The 14,912-nt window shown below is 42.8% G+C and overlaps 2 protein-coding genes and 1 long non-coding RNA gene across 7 annotated transcripts in view; 1 reads left to right on the top strand and 2 right to left on the bottom strand.

The window, feature by feature from the left end:
* Positions 1-14,883, top strand: part of LOC105427601 (Myosin heavy chain-like) — a 48,099-nt gene extending 33,216 nt beyond the window's left edge. For all 5 annotated transcript variants that reach the window (XM_089077158.1, XM_089077156.1, XM_089077157.1 and 2 more), the window contains 11 exons: positions 7,330-7,458; positions 7,826-7,969; positions 8,060-8,149; positions 10,347-10,706; positions 10,767-10,921; positions 11,575-11,698; positions 11,785-12,239; positions 12,352-12,664; positions 12,798-13,061; positions 13,258-13,595; positions 13,755-14,883. In XM_089077158.1, coding sequence (XP_088933284.1) covers positions 7,330-7,458; positions 7,826-7,969; positions 8,060-8,149; positions 10,347-10,706; positions 10,767-10,921; positions 11,575-11,698; positions 11,785-12,239; positions 12,352-12,664; positions 12,798-13,061; positions 13,258-13,595; positions 13,755-13,761 — 2,379 coding nt within the window. In that variant the 3' untranslated portion in view covers positions 13,762-14,883. The remainder of the gene's footprint in view (positions 1-7,329; positions 7,459-7,825; positions 7,970-8,059; positions 8,150-10,346; positions 10,707-10,766; positions 10,922-11,574; positions 11,699-11,784; positions 12,240-12,351; positions 12,665-12,797; positions 13,062-13,257; positions 13,596-13,754) is intronic.
* LOC105427595 (uncharacterized) overlaps positions 1-14,912 on the bottom strand; it is a 128,751-nt gene that overhangs the window by 61,358 nt on the left and 52,481 nt on the right. The window lies entirely within an intron of this gene.
* The window catches only part of LOC148936624 (uncharacterized), a 58,925-nt gene that overhangs the window by 8,448 nt on the left and 35,565 nt on the right, over positions 1-14,912 (bottom strand). The gene's annotated exons all lie outside the window — the stretch shown is intronic.

The following is a 14,912-nucleotide window of genomic DNA, read 5'->3' as shown; positions in this document are numbered from 1 at the left end:
TCGAGGCGAACGACCCCGCGTCCCCGTTTCCGCAATACGCTCGAAAAATTTGCGAGACCGATGCAAGCCGAGCCGGCAGTTTCCCGGATTTCTCGTATAAACCTCACGTAAATCCTCACGTGTGCACCTCGTGCGTATATTCTCTCATGAGTTATCATTTTACCTGAATCTCTATTGCGTCTCGTCGTACGGTTGGAGATGAAGCGGACCGAAAGGCAAAAAACAGACGGGTCAAATGGGAATCGCCAAATGCCTTATTCGGATAGATAAGAAAACGAGAGAGAGAGAGAGAGAGAGAGAGAGAGAGAGAGAGCGAGAGAGAGGGGGGGGCTACCGGTTCGAACCGGTCCTCGATCCACTTGGCAGTACTCTGATGTTCCATTCAAGGTCCACCTATCCAAATCTTCGATCCCTTTCCCTTGCACTTCCAAGTCTATGAAATTTTCTCGATACCGTACCTCTCTCACAGCCAAACGAGACTATATAACAATTTCCGCAAAGATTATCATGGCAATGAGGTAATTCGGAGTCGAAAGTTGGAGAGTCGAAGACGCATAATCGGAATACATTAGAGAGTCATCGCTATTCATTATTCGTGTAATCGAACGATTTTTGATTAATCGGGCAATTTAGTACGCATCGTGTCTTCCTCGCTCTCCTCTTCCGACAAAATAACACCTAGAGATTTATGCGCGATATCTCGCGATACGAATGTGCCGATTCGTCGGTTGGTAGGCAGCAGGGGACCAGATACATGGTCGAATGCGCGAGATCTGCATGTGTGTTGGTGACACACCACCTGCATGGTGGGGAACGAAATGGAGGGACGCGCACCTGATGCGGAACGAGCTTTCGGATGATGCGAGGATGGTGCGACCACTTCTGCACTTCTCAGTTCGTGGTTGGTCTCGGTCGAGTTCGAGACGTCGTCGGGCGACGACAATCCTTCGGCCTTGACATTGCGCAGCGAGCGCGAACGAAGGGGTCGCTTTTTGCGCGGATTGCTCCAGAATTGTTCGCGAATTGTGCGCATACGCGTTTCTGAGCGCGAGTACACGATTAAAATCTGAATTAATTTTCTGTCGTCGTTCCCGAAAGTGATTGGCGAAAATGTGTGTTAAATAATCGATTGTTTAGGAGAAACTCGAAGAAAAAAAGGTGCTGATAACAAATTCGTACGTGCCATTTTGTATGAGAATGTAAAATGCGGCACAAATATCTTTAAATATATATATAATATTCATCTTGTTGACGCACAATTCGCTTTATTCGAGTCATTGAACTTTCGGTACCAGAAATAATAAAACTATCTATTGAATCTACTCAAAATTAATTGCAAATTTTATACTTCTTCTTTTGATAAATTATTTCTCAAAGGAACGGTACTTTAGAGGAATTCTCCTTTATTTCGCCGTGAATACAAAACGGTTCATTATAAATCCGGTAAAAATTCACGAAGGTCGGCGTGGCGCGAGGCAAGGAGGCACATTCGTTTTGCGCTTCACAAGCGAGGGTTCTATAATCGAGGGAAGAAAGGAGAGAGAGAAAAAGAGAGAAAGTCGTCGATTTCTTAATTAACTCGCGAGAGAAAGAAATAGAGAGAGAGAGAGAGAGAGAGAGAGAGAGAGAGAGAGAGAGAGAGAGAGAGAGAGAAAGTCTATAGCCACCGGTACCTGTTAGCTTCAATAACGGTAAACGTCATCGGCTTGGAAGTAAAGCACCGAGCCGCTTGAGTGCTTTCTCATTGCCGAACGATGGAGACGCCGGTATTACGATCCTGAACGATCGTTACAGGAAAGTAGTAGAATTGACTCGCGCGAGGATCGATGGTCTTTACTTTGCGGTTTTAGTCTTCGCTTTATTCGAACGTAACTGCTTAAAGAGTGGGCGTGTTGACCCGTCAATATTTATGGCTTGGTAATATTCTCTCGATTTTCCACTTTTCAATTAACTCTTTTTATACATACAAGAGGTATATTATTACATAAAAAAAAAAAATAAAAGCAAACATTTGTACTCGTAATAAATTATTACATTTCTTTTATAATTCTAAACTGTGAATATGCCGGCTATATGTCATTCCCACATCTGGTCAGCTACAATCGAAGTATCATATGCGAAGTATCATATGCTTTAGTCATCTATTGCTAATCAGCGAGCTCAGTTGTGAATAAGCTTTTTATCTCAATACAAAGCGACCGTGTTTCGATTCGAGAGATGAAAGAGAGGCGAGAAGATGCGGTCGACGTAATTTATTTCGCATATAATAAGATCCTCTCTACCAGAATAAGAGATCTAAAAGAATCCTCGATACACCGTTTCCGTATTCCGTACACTGATTGGCGTATTCGTGTAACGGTTTACTTTATCTCGACGCAGAAAATATCGTCTCCCTCGAAATTAAACGAAGTATGCATTGCAAGCCGTGTTTCGCGGTATTTCTTTTAAAGCAGCGGGCGCAATGATTAAGAGAGAACCTCAACGTTTCGCTTCTGTCGACTTTAGCACAGACATTCGCTTAACGGGTGTTTTATCTCGAGACGCGTCGTCCCGTCGTGTAATTAACAGAAGGAAGACGCGGCCAGAATTGCCAAATGTACTTTGCACAATATCCCTATTGCGCGTTTAATTAACCAAGTTACAGCACATTTAACGCGCGGTTTCTGCATTTATTAGCATTCCTCGACGATCTATTTATTTTGTCATAATACATGTAATCTACCGGTGTAGCAAATGAAGAAAATTGAATTCTAACAAAGCATCTGACAAGTCTCATGAGTTAAAACAATTTTCTGATTAATTAAAACAGGACTGCTTGCAGGTCTATAAGGATGTTTGTGTGATAATATAATAATTAAAAGACTAATGTGAAAAATAAGCAATTTTATATATTTATAAATTTATATATTTTATATATTTATATATTATACGTTATTGGAAATTCTCTCGAGTTTCAGAAAATTTCAGAAAATTTCAAGTTTTAATGTATTCATTTCACCACATGATCATCTGTCTTTTGAAGCATATGGCGCAACACGAAACCTTTTTCCTTCCGTCGTAATCTCATTGAGGCCGTTTACCTAAAAAGCCTTTCGATATATCAAAACATTAAGAGAATCTTTCTCGCTGTTACTCGCTTCCGGTCCGCTTGTCGCGTCTCAGAGTTTATCGGAGCAAAAAGACACGATGTATCCCTTCAATGAAAATGATAAGCTGGCAAACCCGAGCATTAACTGGCTGTATCTTCCTGCCAGTTGAGAGTTGCAGGCCGATGCGTTCAACCGGCTTCAAGATAACCTGCCCCTTTCCCCCCTCGCTAGTCCCTCGATCCTCTCCCCCTTATTTCCCTCACTCCTTCATCCCTCCCTTCTGTGTCGTCTGCCCGTTCTCTCTTTCGCTTCCTCACTTCTGCCCTCGCATTCGGATGCGTGTACACTTTTACGCGGCTCTTTTACGGCACTTAGTCGCGGCTCGTTCTGTGCGGCAGAGAAGAGAAAAAGCCCTCCTCCAACGATCATTCATTCCGCAAAGTCTGCAAGTGCGAGAATTATCGCGATTTCAGTTAGTGTCAGTGCGATCGAAGGTGCGATCTCGAAGTAGTGACAAATGGCAAATGATCTAACATTATTGATAAAACCGTAAAATTTAATATCACTTTTAAAGTCGATCCCCTTACGTGTGGTTAAATACAGCATCTATTTTCTAGATTTTTATGCTGTTTTATAATTAAATCCGACATTTCGATAAATCTGCGAAAGTGCGGCGACTTATCATATTCATACGTGTACAAATGCATGTACAAATTCACATTATTCGTATGTAAAAAAATTTACGCGAGATAACGAACTGTTTGAAAAGAGATTGCAAAAAACTTTGGAGCAGAGGTGAACATAATATATAATATAATACTACAGAGGTGACAATAATAAATGTAAAATGACAAGAAGTGATTGCTTATAAACAAGTGATCTGTCCATAAGAAATCTTTCATTTATTAGTTTATAGTTGGACTCATAAACAATTTTCTCTGAGGGCTAATGTACTTTGTTTTATTGCAATTTATTTTCGTTTTATTAAGTTGTATGGTATTTAGTAAAATCAAAAGTTCCAAAAAATATGATTGACTTTAAAGTGATTAACACAAAACCGATTGAATCAAAACTGGTGGCTTTAAGATTAAAGTTTATCGATATATAATTAGAAATACAGTACTGTGATAATTTCGAGAAGTGCATATTTTTTTTCCAATCATTTTTAAATTTTAATGAAATGTATTAGCTGAGAATAATTAAGGTACTTTTATTAATGTGGAAAAAGTGCAATATGACGAAGCTGTAAAAACTTTTAATCAATTTTGATTAACAAGATGTACTAAAATGTGCTGTTTAAATTTAATTACTTTCTGTTATTAATTCTTCAATATAGCAGAAAACTGATTTAGAAACATTCATGAATTACAATGCAATAGAATGAAATAATTTATTGATAATAATTACAAATGTCATAATAACGAGACTATAGCAGATATTAAAAGTTCATTTTCTCTGCTGTAGCAAGTTGTTCTTTCCTTCACTAAATCTGATCTTAGGCTTTACATCATGTTCGATACCGTACCTAAGTACGCGGTCGGCGGTGGTTCGCCTTTAGTTAAGGCCAAAAGCAGTCCGAATGTGTCAAAAGCGTCACTATCACCCACCAAAAAGCAGAATCAATCAAACCACATGATCAGCCCCACAATCGCTTCGATCAAATCGTCCCGTTCTGCAAAGTCGCCGATAACTTCGAAGATATCTATCAAAATGACTAGCGACGTGGTCACCAACTCGTCACGTCGTGGCTCTAACAATACGGATCCCTCAAAGTCCCGAGTTATCTCGCCTTCGAAACTTACGAAACGATCCCCGAGCGAGACCCGACCGGATGTGGCAAAAACTGTCTTATCCCCTGCACGCAACAGCGACAAGAAGAAGGTCTGCAAGTCAGTCAGCTCGTCTCCCTCCTGCACGATATTGGAAGACAGAGCGTTGCTAAAGAAGGGTCTCACTTACACGCCGGATAAGATGCCGGCGAAGCTTGAGACCCTACAACGAAAGGGCACCCTGGATCGTTCGGTCAGTTTAAATTCCGTGTCCACGGACAATCAAAATCCCGCGACGTCACCACGATGGATTCCAATGACGTTTGATAGGAGATCCGTGGAGAAGGGAAAGAAGACGGAACCGTCGCGAAAAAGTCTGACGCTCATGAACAGATCAACCAGTCTATGGAACGTTCAGACGCCGAAAGTGGATTACAATCAATGCAGGAAGTCTTACGGTGCGCCCGCGAGGCTAAACCCGGTCTCCAGGCCGAGCAAGATACCGCTTCCTGCGGCTCGATCTACCGGTCTCGGCCGATCTCTCGCCGATCTATCGCAAGTAGATCGTGTCGGAGAGCCAGTTGGCCAGATGATTAGCTTCGAGCTCGATCTCAACGCCGTATCGGACGAGCGTATCTACGAGAATTGTCGCGAGACCCTCGACCGTGTCTCGAAGCTGGGTACCTCGAAGATCTCGACATCGACGAGTAATCTGGAAGAGAGAGCCGCGCGATTAATGGCACAGCTAGAGAATGACTTGGAACCCAAAGAGACGATTGTACCTCTGGCCATCGTGGATGTCGCTCCTCCACGTAGAACGGAAGTTGTCTACGAGGATCGAGAGGCCTTGCATGATAGCGGAACTAATATAACTATAGAGAACTTTAACTCTGGAGATGACAAGAAAGAAAGCTCAAGAATTAACGAAGATTCGAAAAGGAGGAAGATGGTGATTTTGGACAAAAACACAAAACCGGAAGAAGATTTAAAGAAAAAAGAATATGTTGTAAAAGAATTTAAGTCTGACCGAATAAAGAACTGCGAAAAGCCGGAAGAAGTTGTTGAAGAGTCGAAGAGAAACAAAGAGACTTCCATTCAGGAGTTGAGACGCAATTGGGAGAGGCATACTAGAGGTAGTCAGGATTCTGACGAAAAAGCAATCTACATTGCAAATTCCGGGAAAAGCGTCAGCTTGTCGAAGGCAGTTCGAAATGAGAACGACGTTGTCGATGGCGCGCAGGAGACAAAGAGGAAGCAATGCGTCGGTAAGAGGGCCAAGGATATCGAACATTTGGTGAACTTCTTCAATTGCAAAAATGCCGAAGCCTCCAAGGAATCCCCACGGGAAGCTCCGATCAAGCCGAGAGCCGCGGATGTTTCCGTTATCGAAACGCCTGCGTTGAAAAAGGAGTCCAAAAACGCGAATGAGTACAGCGGATACGCATCGGATGGAAACTGTTCGGAGGACAGCGGCCACATAAGCAACGAGAATGAGGTGGAATGGAAGGAAACTATAGAGAATCAAAGTCAGAGAGAGACGAGCGACTTCAAGGAACAGCAATACTTCAACAGACTCGATCGAGACGACGAGGTGAAGCTTTTCGACTCTACGACTCTCGTTTGCAGACTGACCGAGAAGCCAGAAAAGAAGAATATTGTCGTTAAATGTTTAACAACTTGCGACCATAGTAACATCGATTGTTCTCACATCAATGACAAATGTTCGGAAAATGAACGAGAGGTTTGTTGATTCGTTATTTCATACGATTGTTAATATCGATAGAGTTCGGTAATTAGAAAGTTGATTAAATAATTGGGACACGTTGGGCATTAAGCGTGTCTGAAAATGTATGAAATATTATTTATACAATGCGCATTTAAACAATGCGCAATTTCATGTTATTGTAATCGAGATGATAATAATAATGCTAAGAGATCCGACAGAATTACGAATTAAGTCTTCTCTCTTTGATGTTTTAATTATGTATGCATAAAGTAACTATCGCTATCTATATTTAAACAATTAAAGTTTTCTCAAAAAATGTAAATTAATTTAATAATTCATAACGCGATATATGTATAAAACTGAGAGTGATTTTGTCAACGTAACTGTTAATAATACCTATTATATCGGTTGCATAGTATTATGTAAAAGCATATCCTCTCTAATGCAATCGAGATATCATGGTGCATAGTGCATGGTCGTCTTTACGCTCTAGAAGTTATATGTGTTCATCATGTTCATTATCGTACGAGATGAAAGTAGCTGAAAACTATGCCACGCATATTTTAACATTTACCGCCGCCCTTGAACTCGAACGTAAGGTGCGGTTTTTCTTATCGCATATACGTATAAACAGGCAAAACACGTTTAATTACAACTTAATGAATAGAATAGAGGCGTTACGTGTTAACGTAACAGTTGACATTAATCGACGAATAAACAGACGGACGTTTACTTCTTTTTGCAGATATTCTTCAGATCAGGCACTCTGGAACGATTGGAAGCTCAGAGGGACGAGAAGCTCACAGGCCACATTATTCTTCTGCAGGCGAGATGCAGAGGCTATCTGGCGCGACGCAAACTCAACACTTTGAAAGTAGGTCGCTTATTATCTTCTCGAATTGAAACAGGCCGCCGTGTTAGAATTTAAAAAGAAAGTTTTTAGTCGCGCACAAGAAACTGCAAACAAACACTTTCCCTCGTTTTACTCGATTAAGATACAGAAATCGCAGCTCGCGCTTAAAAATTGCAATCTCATTCGCACTAATGGCTTTAAATCTTACAAAGGATTTGCGGCAAATCCGCAAATCAGAGATCTTCGGATTTTTAATCTGGCAACTAAAGGAAGAAAGAACGCGCTGGATATTATCGCGTTGTCTACGCTTTCTTTAGTAATAATTAACGTCGCTTTAACAACAATCTCTATAATGACAACCGGATTAAATTATAAATTAAATCTTCAGCTGCAAGATCTAGCGGTGCGATGCATCCAGAGGAACGTGAGGAAACTAATGTCCGTGCGAGAATGGCCTTGGTGGAGATTGTACGTAAAAGTCGCGCCCTTGTTGAATGTTCATCGGACCGAGGATCAGCTAAAGGCACGAACGGTGAGAGAAGAAAAATACTTTTCACGCGATCCATACAACCTCCATATCATTAATCTCAATACATTTTGTTTTTTTTTTATATTCCAATAGGAAGAGCTCGAGCTTCTCAGGGCAAAAGTGGAACGCTTGGAACAGGAACGTAATCATCTGAAGCATGACAACGACAAACTGGAAGCGAAGGTAAGTTAACGCAGCGAGATTGTCCAAGATTGCGAATATTCATTTTTAATTATGATTACGTAAAAATCTCTTTTCGCGATAATGAAAATATCCTCAAACGGCTTAAACGTCCGTTATTCGAGACTTGTCCCGCAAATTGCGCCTCTCCGCCTCTTTGCCCCACAACGATTTCGCGTGTGACCACATTGATGAACCTAATAGAGGCAGTCTCGAAGGATGCATTAAGCTCAAACTGCCCGATTAGGCATTCGCGGCACGCACGCCGCGCAATTGGGTTAAGCATTAAGCCAGACGGCTCGTGTCGAGCGTGCGCAACTATTATCGTGATTCGCCCACTACCGTGTGTTATATTACAATTTTTATCCAGCAGCTAATACATGAAAAATGCAGGCAATCAACGCGTTTTTTTCGGCAAAAACAGTTGTAAACGACGAATAAATCTTGCATAATTTTTCTTCCGCGTCAGCGAGAATTAGGCTCCCCTATTTTACGACGCGGCGATTTTTCCTTCCGTCTCTTCAGTTCTCCGTTCTATTTTTATTAAATGCAAACACATAGTTTCTAGATTTTCCATTGAAACGTTAGTGTTACGTTCTCCGTCCTTCTCGCGCGATATTTTTCTCGTAAAATCCACGGTGAATCTGGCGAATAGCCAGAATCACCGTCTCCTCGCACGTTACTCCTCGCCTTCATCTCTCGTCGGTTCTCTCTTTCTCGCCGCCTTCCCCTTAGAATAACTCGGAGGTGACCGCCTCCTCCACCGGACACCTCCGCCGGCGGATCGGCCGACCCAGGAAGAGGCAGTTGCACCGCGACTCCTCGTCGACACGGGTGTTCTCCTCGTCGTCCGGTGTTATGCAACTCGTCGTAGTAATGTAACGAGTTCCCGGCATCTTGGCTATTAAAATCCGGCACGAATGAAGCTATAAAAGAAAGCTACTTAAAATGTCATCCGCGACGATATCACGATTCCGGAAGTTCATTCAATTCACCGCTCGCTTTCATGATTCGGATTAATATCATACATCGAACCGATATTCTTGAGTCGACTTTGGCATCTCTGCATCGATATATTCATCAAGATGCCCTCCGTGCCGACGAGGTACCCGAATACCCCTTCCCCCTCCCACGGGAGGGATAATCGACATCTGAACAACGCATTAATGACCACTAGCTCGGACGAAATGCTCGAAAGAAACGACTCGATGAGCAATGGCTTATCGAGCTTGCCCAATTCCGCGAAGGGTCTGGCAAAAAGACCACCTTTGCCGCCGCATTATAATCATCAGAAGAGATCATCTAACAGGGGATATGTCGGTAGTGCGAATCACACGATACGAAGTCCTTCCCCGTGCAGTGTCTCCTCCAGCGTTTCCTATCGCGCAAGATCTTTATCCGCCGGAGTGAGATCGCCATCCGTCCTCTCTTCGCGCAGTCGCTCGTCCCAATTGGGATCACCGACCTTCTCGACTCCACCGCGAAGGACGTACCCTCGTGAGAGCACGCCGTCGGTGGAAGATGTTGTCGTCAAGGAACAGGCGCCGGTTGTCTTCGACGCGAGTCTCAACTTCGTCTTGGGATGCGAACGGCAAAGGGTGAAACAATCCTTCAGACCCACCGCCTCCCATTTAGAACCATGTACCGCCTCGTCGTATCTCACGTCGAAGATCTCCCAGTTTTTGAAACGAACCGATCATATCATGGATGAATGGCGGAGCCTTGGTCATAAGGACGACTTGGACGACGAACCGATCAGTTTGCCGCAGTTTGCGCGAGATAAACATCGCGGTGTGGTCGGAAGAAGTCAAAGCGCTACGAATATTATGATACGTGGTTATCAATATTATAGCAGATCGAGCAGCGTAGGGAAGAGCCCCTCAAGGCGCTCCTTGTCTCGCGCCTCGGAGGACCGCACTTCGGACGGAATGCAGGAGGTAACTCAGAGCAGCAAGAAACAATGCCTTTGCAATTCGTAAAAACTCGAAGACTACAGTAAAAGGAATTTCCATGCATAAACTACCTTTAGTCTACTTTATTTCGATTTAGAAATATATTTAAGACTGAAAAACGCAGACAGAATGCAGGAAATAGTAGTAGTGAGGCGTAATGTTGATCCGTGGTTCGCGTATAGCATGTCGTATTCGGTTTCTTTATATGATATGATGTATATCATATAATATGAATTTTTCTGTTCCAGCTGAGCGAGATGACCGCGGACTTCGCGGAGGAGCATTCTACGTCAACGCTGGCGGCGGAGAGGATCGACGCTGAGACTTCGGAAAGATTGCGACTTGAGCGAGAGCTGCAGGACGTAACCGAGGCTAACAAGAATCTTCAGCAGACGACCGAACGGCTGGAGATGGAATTGCTCTACGCGAGAGCTGCAGATTTGAACGGGGTCGCTTCCGACGGCGAGGAGGGCGAGGACGGTGGTGTTTATAGGCAACGATACGAGCACGCTATCCGGGAACTCGAGTTCACGAAGAGGAAAATGGCACAGCAGCACGAGGACGATCTGGAGCAATTGGTCGGACTGAAAAAGCAGTTAGAAAAGAAGGTATGTAAAGTTATTCCTGTGGACGAACATCGTCTTCATCATAATCTCTTTGGCGAGCAGTTGGCCGATGCCTACGAAGAGGTGGAGGAACAACGACAAGTTGTCGGACAGTGGAAACGACGAGTCCAGAAATTGAACGGCGAGATGCACGATCTCAGATTGCTCTTGGAGGAACAGACCGCTAGAAACAATCTTCTCGAAAAGAAGCAACGCAAGTGAGTCTCGTAGTGGCATAGCGAGCGGAATTACAAGCCTCGCGCAAATTGTGCGCTCTGTCACGTTCCGAGAGAGAGAGACACTCGCGCATTTAATCCACAGAGTAATGGTTGACCAGTCGGTATCGGATGGTAGCTCGCTCTATTCTCATTTCACTTGCGGCAACAAGTGTCTCTGGCACCTCGCCAGGCCGGTGACGCCACCTAATGCCAGCGCGTTCGGCGACGCGTCCGGTGTGCCTGTAAATCACGATTGACCGTTCGCGAAGATAGCTTCCTGTTAATCTAAATGCAGCATGCGCTCGCTGGCGGTTAAAACCGATCTCGTTACAACAGCGAAATTGGATTTGCTCCCAAAATCTCTTCTCTGGTTATTCACTTCCCAATACATTTCGATAATTAATTTACGATAGATTCGAACACAAGTTAGTTTCTTAGTTTTAATAGATTCTCGTATATCGCACAAATGCAAAAATTTGTTTCTCTCGCAGGATATTATTAAAAAAAATTTTTAATACGTCTATTTATCTATTTTTAAGGACATATAAGTGCGAAATGATATATTAAGTTTTTTATATGTGTAAATTTTAACGACATATAAAATTTGTTGTATAATAAGCAAAATTGCTTATTATCCTAATAATTGCACTTAGATTTGATTCGGAGACCCAGAACCTGATGAATGATCTTAGACAAGAGAAAGCACAGCGTGAAAGATTAGCAAGAGAAAAGGAGATTGCGATCGCGGAAAAATTCACAGTGGAACAAAATCTGAGCGTGAGTACATTTTTCCTCCTCTCATTTTCCCAACTTAAGAAAGTTGAATACAATATTGTGTATATATGAGTATATTATTATAACAGGACGCAAGATTAGAAATTGAGCTAAAGGAGGAAAGACTTCGCACGTTGACTCAAGAGCTAGAAGAGCTCACTTTCGGCGGTAAAACGGAAGAGGAAGTTGCGCAACTGAAGAAAGCGAAGCACGAGCTGGAGAAACGCGCGAAGGACCAAGAGGAAGAGTTGGACGATCTGGCCGGTCAAGTGCAGTTGCTTGAACAGGCGAAGCTGAGGTTGGAAATGAGCATCGAGCAGCAGCGCAAAGAGATGCGTAAAGAAATGCAGCAACGCGATGAAGAGTTGGAGGACGTTCGTGGGAATGCGCACAAGAAAGTCAAAGCTCTCGAGTCGCAATTGGAAAATGAACATGAGGAAAGGACGATTCTTCTAAGAGAAAAGCATGAATTGGAACGCCGTTTAGTAGCTCTAGAAGAACAAGATCGAGCCGATCGTGCGGCGGAAGCTGAGACCATGCAGAGGTGATTATCAAAATACTATATTTATTCTTTCTTATATTTTATTCCGTTATATTGAAGATTATTTTCATTAATGAGAACTAAAAATTAAAATTTACTATTTATTGTTGAACAGATTGAAGAGAGACTTGAAGAGAACAAAGGCATTACTCAGGGATGCGCAAACAATGCTCGAAAGATCCAAAGGCGATTCGACGGGTAAAGCCGCGCTGCGTCAATTGAAAAATCAATTGGAAGACGCGGAGTGCGCTCGAGCAGTAGCGATTAAAGCAAAACAGGCGTTGGAACAGGAGCTAAATGAAACGCAAGCAACTCTGGAAGAAGCTATGCGGCAACGTTCCGAGGCGGAGGAGCGAGCTAATGCGGCCAATCGTGAACGCTCAGAGTTGCTATCTCAGTTGGAAGAAAATGAGGAGGAACTTGCCGAGGTACGTTACTTCTATGCGATTACTAGTATCCAAAAAGTACGCAATGGTTTACACAAAGTTTTAAACTTAGCTTCTTCACTCTTTAAAATTAGAGGTTAAATAATTTCATAAAGCGGCTTTCGTTCCCTTGCAGGTTTTAAAGAAGTATCGTGCCGCAGTGCAACAAGTTTCTGCGGAACAAGGCCAACTGCAAGAAGCACAAGTGCAAATTGCTGCACTCGAGGCAGAGAAGTCGTCATTGAAGGACCAACTTGCGGAATTAACGCAACGATTAGAATCAGTGGAGCAACTTGGTGACCCAACGGCAAACAGTCTTGCCACGAGACGCCTAGAGTTCCGTGCCAAGGAGCTCGAAAGCAAGCTCGAACTGGAACAAACTACGAGAGCGCGATTGGAGGTATTGTTGAAATATAACAATTCCCCTTTTCACAAAACTAATTGAATGAGTAATTTGATTTGATAGAAATTGTACAAGAACTTACTAGATAAATCTAATAATCAACCAAATATTGAACAAAAACTTTCCTATATGAATCTTCTCCAAAAGATCCTTAAATCATTGCTAACAATTTATCTCGTCTCTGTTCTTGCAGACGCAAATAGCGCGGTTGAAGGAAAGCGTCGACAAGTTACAGACAGAATCAGCCTTACTCAGAACGAAAGAGCAGACCGCTCAGGACACGGCAAGGCGGCTGCAACGATCTTTGCGCGACGCTCGCGACGAAGCTAGTGCGGCGATATCGCGAGAGCAAGAAGCTCTACGTGCTCGTCGTGACATAGAGAAATCTTTGGAAGCCGCGGAGGCTGAGACTAAAGTGGCTAGAGACGACCTCAGATTGGCGCTTCAAAGAATCGACGATTTACAGAGTGCTATTCAAGGGGAACTTGACTTGGACTGCAGCGAGGAAGCTACCAGCGAGAATAGTGACAGGTAATATATGTATTCAACATAAAATGTATTCAAAATGTAGGATAAATATACATTTCAAACATGATTTACAAACACGTTCACATTTGTCCGTTATATTCATAAAGAATTGTTTTATCACTGTACGATTTAATTATAAAAAAAAAAATCTTTTTCTTTTAGTGATTGATCCGAGCCGTCATCGGACCTCGAGTCCGATCAAAATGGCGAAGGCACGACTGAATCGGGATCAATGAATCAGATCATGGATGGACTTTCGCGGATCCGAAACATCGAATAGAACGTGAACGTTATAACGTGAGCCGCCCGATATTTAACGTATGACCGAATACGAAAGTGACAGACTGGGATCAAAGTCTGAAGAGATGAAAGACTGGCAAAGATTACGAAGGGTGGTAACAGTTCGCAATCGCGATAGATTTCAATTTTGTGCTACTCGAATGACACTACTGAAAGAGTTAGCGTTCTCTCTTTACTATTCTAGGGAATAAAGTCATTTCGAAGGCGAATGAAACTAGCACAGAAGCTAGTCGTTGACGAAATCAAACTTACCAAGTAACGATAGCTAAGCTAATTAATCGCGTGGCCACTCTCTACGAGCGATGATAAACATTTTAGGTGCTAACTATGTATAATTCCCTGAAAATCTCGATGTCGTGGCTAATATTTGCACGCCGCATCTGGCCGTGCATTCGCGGTGCTATTATCCTGTCCGTTATGTGAAATCGTCGATGACAACGACGTCGTCCCTTTCCAGTCTTCCACAGAAATTCGAGCCATTTCTTCGCAAATACGAATGTCGAACGAGAATTGCGCGTATCGCGCTGTCGAACAAAGGCCAAAATGTTTTTTAACAGAAATAACGTTTTTTACCATAAAAAACAAAATTGTGTATCTTTTTGTTAGAAAAGTGTAAACAGGAATTTCGCAGTGAACTTTGCGAAGCGACAAATCGAAACTAAATTTTGGTTTCAATATGACGTCACAGGAAGCCGTTCATACTTTTGTTCGACAACGCAGACATGTTGTGCGTATATTTTCTCACGCAGAATTAGCTCGGGAACGATCTTCTACATAGGAAAGGACACATATTGCGCTTTTTATCCTTGCGATCCACTGCCTTCAGGCTCGATTACGTTTCACATTTGTATAGAAAGGAAAGAAAGAAAAGGAAAGTATGATTAGGAATAAAAGAGAAATGCGTGCCACGACTCGAATTGGGGCTTTGGTTTCGTGTAAGGATTCTCGTGTAACTTATTGCTTTGTAAAATGCAGATCTCCTATTTAATTACTTGGTAGTGTTTCTTTGTACCGCATCCT

The sequence above is a fragment of the Pogonomyrmex barbatus genome, unplaced genomic scaffold, assembly GCF_055798465.1.
Source record: "Pogonomyrmex barbatus isolate J1 unplaced genomic scaffold, ASM5579846v1 scaffold2, whole genome shotgun sequence".
Taxonomy (NCBI): Eukaryota; Metazoa; Arthropoda; class Insecta; order Hymenoptera; family Formicidae; genus Pogonomyrmex; species Pogonomyrmex barbatus.
Note: the sequence above shows the minus strand (reverse complement) of the source record. Positions and strands in the feature narration are given on the sequence as shown.